Genomic DNA, 19332 nt, shown 5'->3' on the forward strand with positions numbered 1-19332 from the left:
ATATATAATTTTATTTCGTGTAATGTGTTTCTTCTAAATTGGATAATTGCTCATCCAGCAAGGGGCTTCCTGTGTCTCCATTGCCCGAAGGAAGCTTGTAAACGGAAGTCAACAAAGCGGAAGAAGATTAATTCCCGCGAGAGCTTGAATTTCTCACGTGACCAATTTTGCAAGTTGTGATTGGTTGAGATGGCACATATTCACGGTTTCACATTTCGAATGCTGTTATTGGAATGTTTTGTGATTTTAGACAGTTGTGTTCGAGCAAACACCGTGATTTATTCTCTGAAATCCTCAAAAATATGAGCTGATTTCCCTGGTGGCCTTATTTATACAATGTCCTCTAACAGGCCAAAACATAAGCGCGCTCTTCCAAACGTTCCTTTGGAGAGAACCACTAGTGTCGATCGAATACAAGTCAAGAACAACGATCAACCAAAATTTACAACTTCAAAACTTGCAACCGTTGGAAATGGCTCATCATCTGTACCATCAACACCTGAAAAACAATTTCTAAGGAAGAAAAGTGCTCCTGAGGAAGTGTTGAGGCGGGATGTTTGGAAAAAATCATCGCCAATTGCAGCTCGAAGACGGCTTTTGGAGGAAAAGTTGAGTGACTCTAACTCGAGCACTGAGCAAAATTCCCCCCTTGGGTCTCCACGTTCCAGCCGTAAAGGATCTATTAAAGAAAATATCCCGGTATCAAAGCAAGTTACCGAAGTTATAAAAAACTTTCAAGGTGAACAAAATGGTGTGATGGATCGTAAAATAGCACGAGTTCTACCCATGTCACCAGCATTGCTATCTGGCGAAAACACACAGTTTCAAAGCGATCCCAAACACGATACATTAGGAAAGAAGGATTGCACTTATTTGGTTGGAAATTCTTCTAAATCTGTGAATGCAGTCAGTAAAGCGCTTAATGGTGGCTCTATTGCACAAAATGTCGTTGCTACGACGCCATATACAGCTTTCCAGGACACGGAGGAGGAAGAAAGTTGTAGTATCGCAGTGGCTGTCCGAGTCAGACCGCTTCTCCAAAGGCATGTTTTGATTTTGTTGATAAAATCATCTTTAAGTAATTGCTTTATGTATACTCTATCTATTAGCTTTCTGAAAATAATATATACCTTCCTTTTCCCTGGAATTCCGATGCACAAAAAAAATTACTACAAAACGAAACCCGATCTCTTGTGGTTTGTTGGTGTAGACAAATTATCTCGCGATTATGTTACGCAGTGAGTATAAAACTCTATAACAAATTAACCAGCTCAGAAATTGAAATTAACGTATTTAAGATAACAATCCTTTGATCATTTTGATTTTTTTTATCATGGGTGTTCTATTCGTGATAGATTTCATCTTGTTGAAGGCGTAAAAGCAATTTGCGCGTGAGGCGACAAGAACAACAAGAAGCAATATCGATTTCACTGACATCCTCTCCTCGATTATGTTTTACTATACATTATTTTGTGCCATTTTAGCATCTTTTATATTTTTTATGTGTATTATTTGATAGATATATTTGACTGCATTTGTTTGCTATAATAACACAGGACGCTTTGCAAAGACATGTAGTAATTATAGTCAAAGTTTGACAAACACACTATAAAAACAAAGTGGTTTGCTTATCTACTCATATCATTTATAAACTAGGAAGTCACGAGAAATCAAACCATTTTTTTATGGTATGAAACTTAGTTTAAACGCTGAAACAAATACTTGATCGTACAGTAATTTGTCAAAATACTCTAGTTTCATTTTCTGCACGGTTTTAATCATTTTATTGCTGACACCTACTTAATTGATTTTCAGTCAGTATATAACTAAGTTTATGTTCAATCGTACTTTACTTTTGCCGAAGTCTTAGTCTTAAGTTTTGTCAACAGCTTGGGGCATTTAATTTTCGTGGCAAGTTTTAAGCAAGGACGCGTTGTCTATTGTTCAATGTATTGTTCTTTTGGTCACAAAGCTTCTCTTATGATTATAAGACCATTATTGTGATAGGGTTTGAGTTTTTTTCATTTCCTCACGATTGCAAATCTAGAACTACAAAGAATACTGCTCTAGATGTTCTTTTTATATGCAATTGTAATTTGCTAATCTTCCCTGATGAATCTAGAAATAGGTACTGACAATAATGCTAAGGTATTTGCTAGCTTTGTGTCAAGAACAGGCCCGTTTTACATAAAGCTCATGCGGGCTTTGTCGGTGTTGTTTAGATTTGTTTGCTTATGCTATATCCCCTGTGACCGGCCCAATTATGGGCTTAATTGCTCAAAGTTATTCAAACACCACTGCCTGCTTCAAGACACAAAATGAACATCTGTTTGAAACATATATATATATATATATATATATCAGAATCTGCAAAGAATTAGGTCCAGGTTCTTTTGAAAGCAAACATTTCTAATCAAATTTCCAATGATTCATCCTATGAATAAGTGATTAGCTGCACTTTTGTCAAGAAGTAAATATAAACGTTTCTGTCATCTTTTTTTAAACAAAAAAGTGTATGAATATAAAAAACTGATTATCCTTTTCATAAACACTACTGTAACTTAACAAATTCTATTTAAACAGCTATTTTTTTATTGTAATCACTATAACATTCGGTTCTGATTGGTTAAAAGCACCCACTTGTTTTGAGAATCACACAATCTGATAGTCTTCAAGAATCAGCTTGCTGGGGGACGTTGGGGTTTGTAGTATTGGCCTTTTTGTATGGTATTGCAGTAAAAGTGTAAAAAAACTTGTGGTGATGCCGTATTTCAAAACATGGCAAGATTTTCATTTAAAATGGCGGTATTGTGGTAAAAAATTTTTGTGGTGTTGCGGTGCTTATGGGCCATTCCTGCTATAAGTATAAAAACTCAACATGGAAACCTACCTCAACTACCTCCATGCGTGCTTCGTTTGGTGCAAGCTTAAAAATGCGCGCGCTGCATGGTAGTTGAGGTAGGTTTCTATGGTAATGCGCACGCAAACTTATAGCTGAATGGCCTATTATTCCTGTGATGCACCGGATTTGATCTAGCGGGAAACATGGGAAATGTTGGGGTATCGCGCATGCTCTTCAAAACCTCGCCCTTTTGTACAGTATGCAATATTTCCCTGGCTGATAGCTCCAGATTCTATTTGAGCAATGCATCTAGGGCCTAGTGTGCAAAGACGGCATACTTCAATGCCATACTAAAAAAAAAAAAAATATGTGAAATTGTATTTAACTAATTCATTAATTTATTTTTTGTGATATCCAGAATAAATATTGACTTGCAAAGTGCAAACAGCCTACATTCCAGAAATTGGTCATTATTATACATTTAACTCATTATATTGATTCTGATTGTCAAGAGTTCACATTTTATCTTGAGAATTACATAATTTGAGGTTCTTCACTAATTAGCTATACTGTAGCTTATTTGTAAACAATCAGCTACTATATCATATTTAGTGACTCATATGTGCACAAAGCATCATGGGCCTAGTGAAGGGTGTGAGGATTTAATTGTGTGAAGTTGCACATTTGCGGGAAAGCAAATAAATTTTTTTTTCACCAAAGTGTGTTTGACTGAATAAATTTATTTAATGAAACTGTTATTGAATTCAATATTTGTGATATCTGGAATTTACAAGGTCTCACCAAGTGGAATCAGCCTCAGACCTCTGCCTCGCCGAAATCCACTTGGGTTGACAGAATTATTTTCATATCACAAAAGCCTTCTCAAATAAATGCTTTATATCATGCATGACTGCCAGTCTAGAATTTGTAATTTGTCACTGCACTTTCAAGTCTATTCTAAATTCTGTCCCCATATTCTACTCCCATGTCATGAATTTTCTCCCATCTTTACTTTTCAGAGAGAAAAATGACCCAAATGTCAAGATCTGCCTTTCAATGAAAAATAATGAGACAAGCATAGTCTCTGAACAAGGCGTCAAATATGACTTTGTTTATGACCAGTCCTTGTGGTCAGCTGACTCTACCAACCCTGATTATATTGGCCAGGAAAAGCTGTACTCGCTGATGGGGAAACCCTTGTTAAATAGTGCATTTAAGGGTTACAACACATGTCTTTTTGCATATGGACAAACAGGCTCAGGAAAGTCTTACAGGTATTATTTTGTGTTAATTCTTAAGGTAACTTGTGTCTCAGGTGTTGTGTTATTTCGAAATTAAAATAATGCTTTTTTTACAGCAGTGCAAACATTTTACAGCTCATAATCCAAAGCAATACCCTTAAAGTATATAAATAAATTGGTTCAAATAATAATTATTGATGTTTTGCATTATTGATACATACCTGTCAACTCTCCCGCATTAGGCGGGAGTCTCAAGATTTTGGACCCCTTCTCCCGCGTTGACCACCAAATCTCCCGCTTTTTAGCGATTTTTATCTCTTCCGAAAAATTATTTCATTGAAAATTGTCATTTTGCCTATTTTCTATTAAAATATTTGAAACAACAATTCCCTTGCATAGCGCAATTTATCTAACACCCTTGTGAGATCTATAAGTGGATTTGTTCGGGAGAGCTTTCTATACGGCAAACGCCTGCAAGGTTAAACACACCCCTCCACCAAAAAAATGAATATACCCCCCCCCCCCCCCAAAAAAAAATTTCTCAAGCCTTGAGATTTTCGGAGGTTGACAGGTATGTTGATAACATGCTGACTACAAAATCAAGATATCTGAATGGATGTGTTAACAGAGATGTAAACAAGTATAAACTATTTTTACACCTGGGTTTTCTATATACATATATTTGTGAATCATTTGTGAACGAGTAAATTTATTTAAAATCCATGAAGGCCTGCAGGTTTTGTTTCCCTTTCCTAGCATCATGGGCCAATGTCAAGTGTGTTATTTTCTTAGTATTATTGGCTTTTTTTCTATTTTCTCCTTAGTATCATGGGTCAAGGGGATGAGCTTGGTATTCTTCCCAGATTTTGTGAAGAACTTTTTGAACGGATTGTTATTTTCACCGAGGTAAGTACGGGATTGCTCAAAACTGGTCTGCTGATAATAACTCAAGCTATCCCTTGAGGGTAAAAAGTTACTATTGTCATGGAGATGCAGATTTGAAACAGTCTCTTTGTTTGAAGAAACTACAGGAGGTACTGTCCATGTGCCATTGCCTGCTTGACTTTTCTGACCCAACAAATTCAATATAGATTAAAGTATTGTTAGATTTATTTGACCTACCAAGAACCACTGGATCAGTAATACTATCAGTTAATGCTACTTTTTATTTATACACCAACTCAGGAATGCCATTTTGTAATATTTTTATTTTACCTGTTTTAGCTGAAGTTTACTGTGGAAATCAGCTATTTTGAGATCTACAATGAGAAGATCCATGACCTCCTTGTCTCAAGTAAAACTAAGGATGAAAAGTCACGCAAAAAGCAACTACGAGTGCGTGAGCATCCCATACTGGGACCGTTTGTACAGGATTTGTCCACGTAAGTTTTGCTTTGAGGTATTCATGTTGAGATATTAATGTAAATAAGAATATATTTTCTAATTATAAGGATTCTTTTATTTCTGTTTCCCTTTCCAGCTATGTGGTGACTTCTTATGCTGATATCGAGGTAAGATTGGCCAACAGCAACAAAATAGTGTGTGTTCACCCCACCTCCTTTCCGCTTTTATCAGGAATTCCTAAAATTCCTGTGTTATTGAAAGTTAACAAGAAACACATATGGGTTCATCAAATCACCAACAAAGAAGCCCCCTAAAAGTCTTGTCTGCAAAACCTAACACATGTGTTTCACTGTAAATGCAACATCTAAAAGACTTTTTCAGGATTAATTATAATCAATAGAATGTGTGTGTAATAGTATGTGTATGATGATTTTAAATGTGATGTGCAATGTCAAGTAATCTTTGTTTGTTTGGCAGTCGTGGCTTGCACTGGGAAACAAAAACAGAGCAACAGCATGCACTGGTATGAATGACAAGAGTAGTCGATCACACTCTGTGTTCACTATTGTCATGTCACAAACACAGGTGAGAACCACTATTGCTCATATACACCACTTCTTGTACACAACTTGACCATAAACAATTTGCAATGGAGAGGAATTACAAGAAAGGGAAAAACAGTCAGAGTGTATCACTGACAAGGAATACAGACATCCAGCTGTTAGGACAGAACATATACTGGCATAATAAATTTCTATAATACATATTATTTTATAATTTATTATGAATTTTATAATATTTCATACAAAAACTACAACATAAATGAATGTTCCACTTGTCTTTTATAGACGGAAATATTTGAAGACACTGAGGCCCAGATAACAAAAACAAGCAAGATCAACCTGATTGACCTTGCGGGAAGCGAGAGAGCCAGTCATGTACTCAATGATGAAGTGATAACATCAGCTGAGGTGGCCTCTCTAAGACTGAAGGCAAGTTCTGTACATATCTCTATGAATTATTTACTAAAAGTACTTCAGCATAATTTCCCTTCAGACAGAACCTATCCAGCAATATCCACATTTTTCTCATCATCATTTGTGTTTGTTTTTTGCCTGTTCTTTATAGTTTAATTATATAAGTTTGAAGAAAATCTCCAAATAAATGAATAAAATATGTTTTTTTTATAGGAAGGAGGCAGCATCAACAAATCGTTGCATACTCTTGGTAAAGTAATCTCTTTGCTGTCGGACAAAGAACTCAACAAAAAGAAGAAACTTTACATACCATACAGAGACTCCATTCTTACTTGGTAAGATCGTGTTACAGTATAAAGCTTTTTAGTTTTAAATTTAACTAGCAAATATTTGCTTTTTAATCTGCAAAAATAGTACATAAAATTGTCGTGCAACATGGATGCCTACACTGAGTTTCAAAGGGACTATTTGCTGATAGTTTCTACTCTAACAGCCAAATAGTCGGCTACTGCAAATTTTCAGGACCTTGCTGTGTCTGTGAAGAGAAAGCCGAAGCCAAAACTCTGTTGCGTTTTTAAAGTCAAGCCAACCCAAATGTTCGAGAATCTATGATGGCCCTTTTTAACGGTGCTTGTTTATAAGCCCCTTCCCTCTTTATTGACCCCCTTTCTAACGTTTTTCTCTGTACAGGCTGCTAAAGGATAGTCTAGGTGGGAACTCTAAGACTACCATGATTGCTAATGTCAGTCCTGCCAACACTCACTTTGGAGAGACGCTGAGCACCTTACGATATCCTTTACATGCTTGTCTGTACTTCCCAACAGTTTATCATAAATTTATCATACTGGCTGTTTAAAAGATTATGTTGGCTCTGGTTCCCTCTTACATTGTGGGAGTAACCGGGAGGTTTTTTGGTAAGGGTTTCAACATTGGTACTTGCTGCCCCTTTACATTGTAGGTCTCATTTCAATGGTATACTGTAGTTCCCTAGCGGTCTGCCCTTACTTGGGTAACTGTAAACACCAGTGAAAGAGTTGCAGTCTCATGTGGAGCAGGTGAAAGATAATGGTAGTAGAGAACGTAACCGTTTTCTGTCTTTTCTTCATCTTTCTCGTGGTTCATGGCTGTGGTAACCTCGAAAGATTTTGTTTCTGAACATATCTTGTTATTGGGCTCTGACAAGACAGGGTGAATTTGTGATTCTTTCAGCTTGCTTGCTTTCTTCCTCCTTGTGATTCTTCCAGCTTGTGTATTGAGAATTCTGAAATTTACCTTGACATTGTTCACATATGCACAGAGAGCTCGAACTATTGTGAACAGAGCGATCATCAATGAAGACCCAAATGCAAAGATAATCAGAGGTAATGTACCAAGATTTATATGGTGACATAAACGATACCAGAGTAAACACAAAGGTTACATGAGGAGTAATGTGAAGATCGTCAGGGTTAACAAATTGATAGTTTTGGACTTATGGAGTTACTGATACGTGTTTTGAATTCTAGAGCTACGGGCGGAGATAGAAAGGCTGAACAGTCTGGGTGGACACACGGTGGAAGAGAGCAACAAGGCTCTAGAGGAGGTTGCGTCCCTGAGGAATAAATTACAAGAGACGCAAAGAATGTTGATAGAGTCCACAAGGTGAGGGGAATGAATGAAGGTGAGGCGAGAGAGGAGGATGAATGTTAGGGGAGGGAGGCAAAGGAAGCTAGAGGGAGGCAGAGGAAGCTGAGGGGAGGGAGGCAGATGAAGGTGAGGGTAGAAAGGGAGATGAGGGTGAGGGGAGGAAGGGAGATGAGGGTGAGGGGAGGCAGATGAAGGTGAGGGGAGGAAGGGAGATGAGGGTGAAGGGAGGCAGATGAGGGTGAGGGGAGGAAGGGAGATAAGGGTGAGGGGATGGAGGCAGATGAAGGCGAGGAAAGGGAGGGAGGCGGATAAAGGTGATGGGAGGGGGTTGGATGAACTGTGATCTTGGTCGTTATGTATCACAAATTTTGTTTTCTGTTGTAGAAACTGGCAAGAAAAACTTGCACTATCTGAAAAACGAAAACTGGAAGAAGCAGAGAATCTAAAGGTGAAGGGGATTTCCATTCTCAACTATAAACATTGTGCCAACAATTGTATCTAAGCCATATGTATATAAGCCATATAGGTGTCCAAGTTATTAGTTTATACCATCAATAAGGAAAAAGCTTATTTTTTATTTTCACAGAAAGCTGGCATTTCTTTCAAGGTGGACAATAAGTTACCGAATCTAGTTAACTTGAATGAAGATCCCCAGCTGTCAGAGATGTTGCTTTACATCCTCAAACCAGGTAACCTCGCAAACCAGGTAACCTCGCATCCCTGCTGACCTCTTACCCCTCCCCTGTTCTTATTCGTTTCTCATCATTTCTGTTTTCTCTTCCCTTTCTTCTTTTGCCTTTCTTTTTCTTGTGCATATTCATCCTTTATTATCACCCTCTCACGCTTATCATCCCATTTTCCATCCATCACGCACCGGAAGTCTCTCGTCGGTCCACCCAATCCAGCTGTCAATTCCCCATCACTCACATCTATTATCTAAAAATCCATCATTTTCTACATCTATTCGTACCTCAGCGGCCCACTCAATTCCCAACAACGCTCAATACCCACTTTCACATCGTTTCTCAAACAATTCTTGTCACATCTTTTCTTCACTCATCGGTCTATCCAATTTCCATCCAACATTTTTTCCCAAACCGTCCCGCCTATCATTCTCTCATCTCCTTCACAAACATCTCCAGTCCTTCACCTGCCCACTACTGTGACATCAATTCATTTCAAATTCTCAGGCTCGACGACTGTGGGGCACGATAGTCAAGAAGACATCCAGCTCCTTGGGGCTCTTGTAGCCGAATCTCACTGGTAATTAAACAGCATCCACGTCAACCCAAGGCGTCGAGGTCAGCCTAATAAGGCGCGAGAATGGAGAGGGTCTTTTTGCTCCTTTCTCTTCTGTCCCGCCCCTACCCCCTTCCTCCCGCCGGTTTGTTCTGCCTCGCACTCACGCCTCGTTAGGCTAACCTCGAGGCTCTGGGTTCCCGATGAAGTAAGGCATATTTCTTACTGATTCGCGCATGTACTTGTGTTTATACACACGTTTAAGAAACAAAGAATCTGCTTACTTTTGATAGCGAAAAGGCTGCTTGACCTGAATCTACCTCCTATCATGTGTTCCTGTCTTGTTTTCACAAGTTGAATTGTGTTCAATATTCTAGTGTCATCAAAAACGAAGGAGAGATTGTCAACATTTCCCCAAAAGGTAAACCTTAGTTTTCTACACTATCGTCCAGTTATTCCCCCCCCCCCCCTGAGATGCATAACTATACTACCGAAACTGGTTTTACGGTGATAGAAAAGCCCGTATATATGTTTCCATCTATGTTGTGAGGTGTGCCGTGCTTTTTTGGGTGGTAAACTCGCTTGCTTTTTGCTTTTGGCAGCAAAATAACAATAACAAAAGCAACCTATTTAGCGCTTACGAATCAATATCGGAAAGACTCTTTTTATTGAAAGATTTTGATTTCCGTCGCTCTCTGGCCTGACGGCCTGAACCATTTCCTTGTTTATTTTGGTGTATGTTTGCCAATAAAAATTAATGATTTCTTAGGGCAAGTCACTTGGAATTGGGATTCTCACAGCGGTTCCAGGAGGGTGCAATACTGTAATTTTCACGACACCTGTTTACGACGATAAAGCTAAATCTGTATTGCGTTTCAGGTGATGCTGCGACTTATGTGAATGGAATACTGATCAGCGAACTGACAGTTCTACATCACGTAAGTTCATCACAAATCAAGACTGGAAGTAACACTAATCTTGATGCATTGTTTAAAGTAAAAACATGTATCGTACTTTATCTACTATTACTATCTAAAAAAAACAAGAATTTTTCGATATTTGGAGAAAGTATGATTTTAAATAATGTTGTATTTAATAAAGCATCAGTTGCTTTGTGTCTAATCTATCATTACCATCGTGTTATAACATTTCATTCATCATTTTTTTCAGGGTGATAGGATTGTTATTGGCGGCGACCATTTCTTCAGGTAAATAAAATAATCATTTCAGGTTAATAAAGTAATCCTTTTACAAATTCTGGGAAGGAACGGCTAATTATCTCCTGCATATCATTATGTGTTGGTCCATCCCTTTCTGCGAATGCTATATTTCTCGGCAAATTACTATTTGGTTATTGGTTATTTACGCAGACTTAATCACCCCATCGAGGTCAAAAAGCGTCGAGAGAAGATTCGTCATGGGGAGGTCCCAGAAGGGCTCCCCCCTGAGTCAGCAGGAGCAAAAGACTTTGAGTTCGCGAGGAATGAGCTTGCACAGGTCCAGAATGCCAGGTAAGAGGGGCGGGAAGTGATACGTGAGAGAATGGGACCAAGAAGCTTGTTAGATTTCTGAACCGCCAAATTGCCAACGTGGAGGGAAACCTGGAGCGTTAAGAGGGAAATATCTTAGCGAGGCAACGCAAAACAAGAGAAGGTATTTTCGAGTGAAAAATAGCCTGATACTCTATCTCATATCAGCCGCCGTATTCTTATCCTAACAAAAATATCAAGTGGCCGTAAGCTCCCAGTTCAATTAGCTGATTAGGGGAAGCTCTTTTATATCTATACTTGAATTCGGTGAAGTACAGAACATTGTTTTCAGATTTCACCACATGGCGGGACATGATAATAGAATGTGTGTCGCTGACTAGGTCCCTCTCATCTCAGAATGCAGGCAGAGCTGGAAGAGGCTCGCGAGGAAGCAAGAATCCAAGCGCAGGAGGAAATAATGAAGCAGATTCAGCTGGAGAAGGAGGCAGCACAGGAGAGATTGCTGAAGCAGAAAGAACAATATGAACAAAAGACACTTCAGTTACAGAGTGCCCTGGTAAGTTAGAGATTGCTGAAGCAGAAAGTACATATTAGCAAAAGACACTTCAGTTATAGAGTGCCCTGGTAAGTTAGATATTGATTTTTATGTACATTTTTTTATTTTTTTGTCTCAAGAATGATCTCAACGTTAAGAAAGAAGAAGCCGAGCAGTCAAGCCGGTCTGCTGCTGACGTCATCTCAGAGCTTCAAGCGCATAAACAGGTAAAACTGGTTTAGCACAATACCACCTTGTTACCTAAGAGGCTAGTGTCGGTTTTATAACTTAGCAATTTTTGTGGTTTGAAGGAATTATTTATGTCTTCTATTGTTTTGTAGGTATTGGAACAGGAGATTTTGAGCAACAGGAAAAAGCTACAAATGGAGGCTGTTGCTGCAAAGCAGGTGAGATGAGAACGACAGAAACTCAACAAACAAGTACCTGCTAAGGACCTTTTCATACGTCGCGCTCTTTTGTGTCGAATCTTATTGTCTATTGGTGCTGTAATTATGATGATAGTAAAGATGACTATTATAATGATTATAATGTTAATGATGATTATGCTATGGTGATGATAATGGTGGCGATTATGATGATAATAATGGTGATGATGATGATGATGATGATGCTGATGACACAAAATGAAGGGGGCCGTATTTTTGGACATTGACAGGCTTTAGAAGAGACGAAACTCAACCAGATACGGATTATGTCAGAACTGGAAAAGGAAAAGAAAAAGATGCAAGAAGATGTCGAGAAGTTGAAGGAAGCTAAGGTAAACATTGTTTACTAAAAAGAGTCCACATCGCATATTGTGAAAAACAACTAGCATTGTTTTGTTATGTTTTTTTTTTTATTCTAGAAACATCGCGAAAAAATGCGAGAGGAATTCCGAGCTTCCTTCTCAGCACTTGGACGGAAAGCCTCGAACATGGGTAGGTCTTCGTAGGTCTAAACGGGAGTTCTTAGAACGTATTCCAGATCAAGTGGTGGTTCCAACATTCGCGTGTTCTAACGTCTCCTATTTCCCCTGCGTGTCTGGCTTAAGCTAACGATTAGTATTACCCATTATTTGCAAGGGCAATGTTTCCTGAAATAGTTGTTTCTCAACTTTGTGTTGATTTCAACTATTTGGTTCCTCAAGGGCAGATGTTTATATATTGTACCATACTTAACATTGGTAATAGTTATCTACAGTTTCTGAGTTTCAATTTGTCTTTCACAACAGATGACCCAAGCAAGAAAGAATTATTAAGGACCACGATGGCGCTCAGAGAAGCCAATAAAATCAGTCAGCATCTAAAGAAGAATATTGTAAGGATATGTCAAAATATCTCAAAACAGTTTCTCCTCGATGTTTCGACCAACAGGGGCAAATCCATACATATGTTATATATAGACAACAATTTTCTTGAATCACTGGGTTCTATTTTTTCGACGTTTCGGCAATGCTGCCTTCATCAGGATTAACGGTAAATTATCATAATTACCAATATAGTAAGAGCCAATTAGCATGTGAGACTGACATTTTTGATTGACATCACAGCTATGATGATTCCGTCGTGCTCTGATGTGTGCTAAAGTATTTCTGTCCCTTACTGGTCGGCTTGTGAAGTTTATGTCAATCAATACGTTTATCGCATCCCCATTGGTTCTAATTGGTTAACTTTACAAAACTGTCCAGGTGACCACAGCAGCGCGTCATACTTTAATTATATTTTTGGTTTTAAACATTCTTTGCTTCTTGCTGTCCGATTGTCGATTTTTTGTCGTCGTTATTGTTTGTAGTTGTAATACGTCAGATCGTTGCTGCTACTCGTGTTGTTGTTGTAACTGTAGTAGTTTGCAGCTGTTGTAGTCTTATAATATTGTTGCTGTAGTCGTCCTCGTCGCTATTGTTGTTGTGTCGGCCGCTGTTGTTGATATACATTCACACAAAATGAATCAATTGTTTTCAGACCTTGAGTCGAGATGAAGTCGTTGAAGATGAGAAGGTAGGTATTTCTTTCATTCGCTTGATTTTTTTTTCATTTAGAGGGTTTCGAGAAAAGTGTTTATTAATTACAGAGACGTTGCCAAGAAGACCTACCATAGCTTATAGTGATGTTGGTTCCATGAAACATGAAATACTTTAAGTGCTTTCTGGACTAATATTCGCCGGCACTTTGTTTCGCCGATTAATGAAAGCATTTTCGTCTATGCTGGTTGTTTTTCAGACGGAGACGAAAATTCGACTGAATGACACTAAAAAAGGTCTGACTACCCTTTGGTCACTCGATAAGTTTGAGTCCAGACTTGAGATGATGCGCGAATATTACCAGGTAAGATTCGAGCATACCAATAAGAACGTGTGTACTATCATCATGGTTATATAAGCATTGTTTTGATTGGTCTATAGCAAGTAGAGACTGAGTGTCAGTCAACAGACGAAGACCCGTTCTTTGATCCTGAAGATAAGTGGGACAAAGACTTCAAGATGGAGTCTCCGCAAAACAGGTAGCATACTAGTGCACTTTTCAATACTCTGCAAAATCTCGACAACGATTTCCATCTTCAAGCTGAATTTCTGGCTTCCGTCATTTAAACTTCTTGTTATATTTTGTGCTTATTGATTAATTAGCAGGTGTCGACCTAACAAATTATTCGATGGTTTTGTGATAAAGCCGTGAAAATTAATGAGAGTTCGCAGAATATCGAGGATTACAATAATCCATTAATTATGCGTCGGACTAGGCTGCAATAAAATGTTTCCAAGAGGCTTTAAAGGATTTTTTTAAATGTCCTTAATGTAGACCTACAGATAACCAGGTCCAGCCTTTTTCGTGTGATACTCTATTTGCTTTTGTACTAACTTTATCTGCATTAATTTTCCTAATTGTTTGAACGGCCACACTTTCCTTACAGGCGCATCTCGACTTTGGGTGCTCTATCACTAAGCTCCAGACGGACACCGGCGCCGGGCGCAATGAACCAAGGTATATGGCGCTATCCCCCATTTTCACAGGTGTAAAAGCCTGACTACCGCTGGGCAGCCTTGGCAACATCTCCATAGTGACGATGCTTACACTTCGACTCACACTTATGAATGGAAACTGCGTGGAGATGTTAATTTTCGTTATGAACACATTTCCTCACATCAAGAGAGCGTGCTTTCTTGTTTACATTTATTCGCATATTTTTTAAACGACCAACTTTTGAACGCATACTTTCCCGAAATATTAGTAACCCAAAGAAAGGAAAATATATACCATATTACGTACCTTACTAACAAGCTTGTGTTACATTCAGATCGCGCGGAGAGTATATTTGCCAAGTATCGTAACAAGAATGACATCACGCCTGTCACACCAGACGTATTTACCCCGACTACACGCTCCACGGGATTGGAATGCTCGCCAACCCCTTCTCCAAATCCATTCAGTAAGCTCCTTTTTCGTACCCCGTGCGTGTTTTGCATTCGACAAACTGGTTTGCACCATCTATCTCTGTTAAAAAAAGCCCTTGAAAATTATAAGCCAAAACTGGGATGGCTTGGATGATCGCTTCATTTTTTAGCAGAGTTTGCAAGATAACTAATAATGCAAGTAAGGTCTCAGGGGCGGGATATTTTGTTCAAATGTTTGTATACAGCGCTAATGATGTCGTAAAAATAGAGACGTTTCGAGGCAAATGCCTCTTCATCAGTGTCTAAAGGCAACTACCTTTCGAGGCAGTAGCCTCGAAACGTCTGTATTTTTACAACATCATTAGCCCTGTATACAAACATTTGAACATAATACAACATGAATTACGTATCGCTACCAGACCTAATCAACACCACGTTGAATTTTTCTCAGAGGTGGGATGCCTTGTTTAACAAGTTTTGATGCTGAAATGTAATTTGTTTCGATTTCAAAAGCCATTTTTTAAAATTCTCAGCTGCCTAAAACTTCAAACCCAAGAGTGAGGCTTGACGGGTTTTTTTCAATGGTCTACTACACCTAAATCATTTTCTTGTCTGCCTAGTGATGCCGTCCATTGAAGTTTCGCAAGTGAATGACCGTTTGCAAGGGGTACCTGTGCCCTCTTTATGTGCAGGTGTGCTGGGGCGAACTCTGGGTCTTCTAAAAGGTAAACGATTTTACCATTCGCGTCAACATAAATGACTTACCAGCGTATCCGACTCCTGAAGACAGGAGAAAAGCGACCCTCATCTCCGTTTGGTAAATGCTTTTATTAAAATATGTGGTTTCTTATCAATTTAGAAACCTCCGAGTCTTTTGATGACCCCGTGTACGAGCGTGTGCTGAGCAGTGCACAAAGACTTAAAGCAGCCGTTTCCACGCTCAAGACTCACTACACTACGACGCAAACAAGACAAGAAGAAGGTAATTACGGGTACTTCATATATGGTTGACTATCGTAATGGTTTGGGTTATGGACACTATAATGAACCATATATGAATAACCCACCGATAAACTAACTCGTTGCCTCTAACTCCGCTGACAACATCTTAGTCCCGACTTACTTCACCAATTCAGAACAAAGTTAGAAACCTGTTTTTCTCTTCCATTTTAGTTTTTCTTTTCCATTCAGGTGTATAAATGTAAAACGCGTAGTTTTGCAAACCAAAAAAAAAAACAGTAGTTCTTAAAAATAGATTATAAAAGATAAGAAAGACAAAAAAGAACAGGGAAATTTTGTTTCCATTAAATGCGTTACCATGGTACCCCATCCACCTGAAGGCAAAACATATTTCTGCGTGCCAGTTTTCGAAGGCCTTTAGGTGTAACGTTTTTATCCTTTTTTGGCAGATGAGCGGAGAGCCCAAGAGAGTTGTGTCACGTGTGTTGTCGCCATGGAGACATTGATTTCTCAAGTACAACTGTGGCCGTTTGTGGAAGATAAGACTAGGCACGAAAGGTTCCGCATATTGCGCAACGAGCTTGTCGATATTGTCACGACATTGGCACGTGATCTCAAGAAAATGCTCTCGGTAAGGCCAACTATTCGTGGTTTTGGATTATTTTAGAATAACCACGAGAGGGAAAATCCACGGGGTTCGAGTTAACGAAGACTAAAGAAACTATTGTTTTGCTAACTATAATTTCAAGTACTGAAGATCGAGAAGTGTCAATAAGATTAATTATCAATTATTATCGTTATTTTATGGAGCAAGTGTAAGAAACTTTTGGTAAACAAAGGTATACGGAAAATATTTTGAGCTAGCGGGCAGTTCAAGCTGTCCAGGTATTTAGTGTTGGGTTCTACTGTATCAAAATAAAAATGTCAGACCCCTTTCGGTGTTAGAACTGCCATTTGACATTTGTCTGACATCTCGCCCCTATTTGTCTTATTACCACAGGGTCTAGAGGAATCGTTGGCTTCGAGCTCGAATTCGGACGAGGTCTTTTCCGCTTGTGAATCTGGTGTAAGGGAAGTAGTGAAACAGACCGCTAAACTTGCAGTTCTTACGATGAACGATCACACAGCGAAGGTAAATACTCTGTTAACGACCTCCCGGCCTTCTCAGCACAGCAACAGTTTTAATCCAATGTACTCAATGAAGAGCTACTATAAATTCATGTTTAATGTGTTTACTGTTAACAGAACTGACCATTGATCACCCGACAAAAGGGGAGTGGCAGAGGTGAAAACAAAACCTCAAGGAACTCCACATTTGAAATCCTTCTTATCTCAGTGTTTTATATTCCATAGTCGGACTCGCTTAGCTGTGATGAGGACTTGGGTCGAGCCTTTTTGACGGGCCAGGAACAATCGCTCCAGTCCACGATCCGGCTCTCGATCGACTCGCTAGACACCCTTCAGGAACAAGTAGAGGAAGAGGCTCTTAAACCGGAAGTAAACAAGGTAAGATGTCAAGAAAATAGAAACGTAGAACCGGAAGACATTAGGCCGCGGATCCAGCATAGACTAATGTAAACCGGAACCGGAAGTCAACAGGGCGAGAAGCCCGCTTAGGTACCGGAAGTAAACATGGTGAGAGGAAGGAAAATCGAGAAGGTAGAGCTGCCAAATTGTGTATTTGATGATTGTGTTAGTGGTGAGGTCTAATTGCTTGATGTGATGTTTGTTTGCTGCAGGTCGAAAAGGAAATAACCGAAGAAGTGTTAAAGCTCCTGAGGATGACGTCGGCGTTCATCTACCAAGGCCGTGACTTACAGGTACAGTCGAACCTCGCTTATGAGGACACTTTGGGTCTTATAAAACTAACAAGGATAGTTTGGGTTTAACATGGCGTCTGGCTGCGCTTTCGAGACTATAGGCTCAGGGAGTTTTGAGTGTCCGCTAATGAAGGCTAGTAACATAACATATGCTTAGCGCTAATTTGCCGTACAAAGCCCTTCGTAGGGATTTGCACAGCAAATAATAAGGAATCGTGAAATGGTTGATTTTCAGACACAGTTGCAGTCAGCTTCTGCACACCTGAAACCGGATCGCAGCACAAGCCGACTCAAGTACATTGTACGTCTCGTCCGAGGCCTCGATTCCGTGCTCGAGCTGAGCCGAACTCTCGCTACCACAACGCCACATGCCTGTGAGGATATGGAGCTTGATAGAATACAACCATACCCTGATCAAATATCGACTGCTGCGAAAACAGTCACGAAAGACTGCCGAGCGCTTATAGAGTCGGAGTACTATAACATGGATAAGGATTTGCAGTCGGATATCATGGACGAGCAGGAGTATTTCGAGAAAAAGGCGGAAGATGTCGGGGTTGCTGTCGATGAGCTTAAATGTGCACTTCAGCGATTCGCGCATGTCAAGGATTGTAATACCACTATCAGTGATAACTCGTGGTGCTAGGAATAAGTACATCACCGGCGATGCTAATAGACAAATAGAAAGTATTAGAATTTATAATTCGAGTAGGAACTGTGCTCGGGAATCTGGTAAAAGGAATGCGATCGTTGGGCTATAAGAGGCTGACTCTCGTACTCGTCCCCAGGGTCTTCTCGGTTAAAAAAAAACAATGAATAAAATAGCGGTCAATTCCAAGACCACACTTTCACAAGGCTGACGAAATTAGCTCTTGTCGTCTTGCAACTAGGAAATGGATACATTGCATTTCAGAGTAAAAAAACACAAAGGTAGTAAAGCGGTTAACAGACAGAGAAAAAAAGGTTATAGGGAGCGCAAGAAATATGTTAAACAATTAATATATATTTTCTTAGGTGGAGTCTTTATCGGTATGTTCAAAGAAATACTATAATTTGTAGATAAGAAACAATATGCTACTGTAAATATTTAATTTAAAATAATAGTGAAACATTCTAGGTACATGGTACCCAAACCAAAGAAGGGGTGCTTTGGAGAGGCGATATTTTGTGTTTTGGCCAAATTTAAATTTTCGGACATTAGTTCTCGTTTTTCTTACTTTTTTGTAAAAAGCAAAATAAATTTATTCAGGGGCCCCTGATTTATTGTAAAAATCTTGAAATCCTGTCAACTCGACCTTGAGTTTGAGTTACCACGATTTCCGATCGTTTCTGATATCGTAATTTTGGTGTGCACCGATCTCTCATGGGGTAGCTTAGTGTGTAAATATCCGTATACCTATACGGAAAATAAAATAAAAGATAAAAAAAAATAACATGGAAAACTTATTTTACAATGGTGTGTTATCTTTAGTGTTCTAACAGCAAAATCAGTGCGTCTTGCGCTTATCAGCCTTTTATAAAAGAGGGGAAATTTGTTCCGGTGTCTCCCCTTTAGTGTACTATTGAGAAGGAAAAATTCAGGGTCCGGTTGCACAAAGCCTGAATAAGTTATCCGCCGGATAGGAGCTTACCGCCGGAAAAAAATCCCTATTCAGAGGATAGTTATCCGGCCGATAAAGTAGCGTTGCACAAAATAACTATCCGCTGAATAGCCATCATTTGCCATTAAATGGCTTCCCGTTTCCATGGTAAATATGCAAAGCGCGCGCTGTTTTTTCTTCAAACAAAATGGCGGCGATAGCAAGATCTTCAAAAAGTGCCAGATACCAAACGGTTTTTCGAGGCAAAGTACACGTAAATCACGGAATGA

At 39.2% G+C, this 19332-nt stretch overlaps 1 protein-coding gene across 1 annotated transcript; it reads left to right on the top strand.

Annotated features, from left to right (window-relative positions):
* The first annotated feature begins 218 nt into the window (after nucleotides 1-218).
* LOC5499957 (kinesin-like protein KIF14) lies at nucleotides 219-18908 on the top strand. Its single transcript, XM_032368476.2, has 36 exons — nucleotides 219-1043; nucleotides 3862-4116; nucleotides 4908-4989; nucleotides 5308-5465; nucleotides 5564-5594; nucleotides 5905-6012; nucleotides 6276-6419; nucleotides 6618-6739; nucleotides 7095-7193; nucleotides 7692-7765; nucleotides 7910-8045; nucleotides 8415-8478; nucleotides 8617-8719; nucleotides 9221-9293; nucleotides 9647-9690; nucleotides 10149-10207; nucleotides 10440-10477; nucleotides 10640-10780; nucleotides 11156-11315; nucleotides 11435-11521; nucleotides 11636-11701; nucleotides 11971-12072; nucleotides 12160-12232; nucleotides 12526-12611; nucleotides 13256-13291; nucleotides 13514-13618; nucleotides 13696-13793; nucleotides 14202-14272; nucleotides 14586-14717; nucleotides 15303-15407; nucleotides 15542-15664; nucleotides 16092-16273; nucleotides 16643-16774; nucleotides 16996-17148; nucleotides 17382-17462; nucleotides 17698-18908. The coding sequence occupies exons 1-36, from the start codon at nucleotides 337-339 to the stop codon at nucleotides 18106-18108; spliced, it is 4641 nt and encodes a 1546-aa protein (XP_032224367.1). The 5' UTR covers nucleotides 219-336; the 3' UTR covers nucleotides 18109-18908.
* Nucleotides 18909-19332: the final 424 nt, after the last annotated feature.

Source organism: Nematostella vectensis, chromosome 8 (assembly GCF_932526225.1).
Source record: "Nematostella vectensis chromosome 8, jaNemVect1.1, whole genome shotgun sequence".
Taxonomy (NCBI): domain Eukaryota; kingdom Metazoa; phylum Cnidaria; class Anthozoa; order Actiniaria; family Edwardsiidae; genus Nematostella; species Nematostella vectensis.

Excerpts from the sequence above, each read along its gene's own strand:
- LOC5499957 (XM_032368476.2), top strand. The coding sequence starts at position 337 with ATGTCCTCTAACAGGCCAAAACATAAGCGCGCTCTTCCAAACGTTCCT. Across the intron at positions 6,740-7,094 it reads AGAGACTCCATTCTTACTTG|GCTGCTAAAGGATAGTCTAG; the intron begins GTAAGATCGTGT and ends TTCTCTGTACAG. Across the intron at positions 11,702-11,970 it reads AGGCTGTTGCTGCAAAGCAG|GCTTTAGAAGAGACGAAACT; the intron begins GTGAGATGAGAA and ends GGACATTGACAG.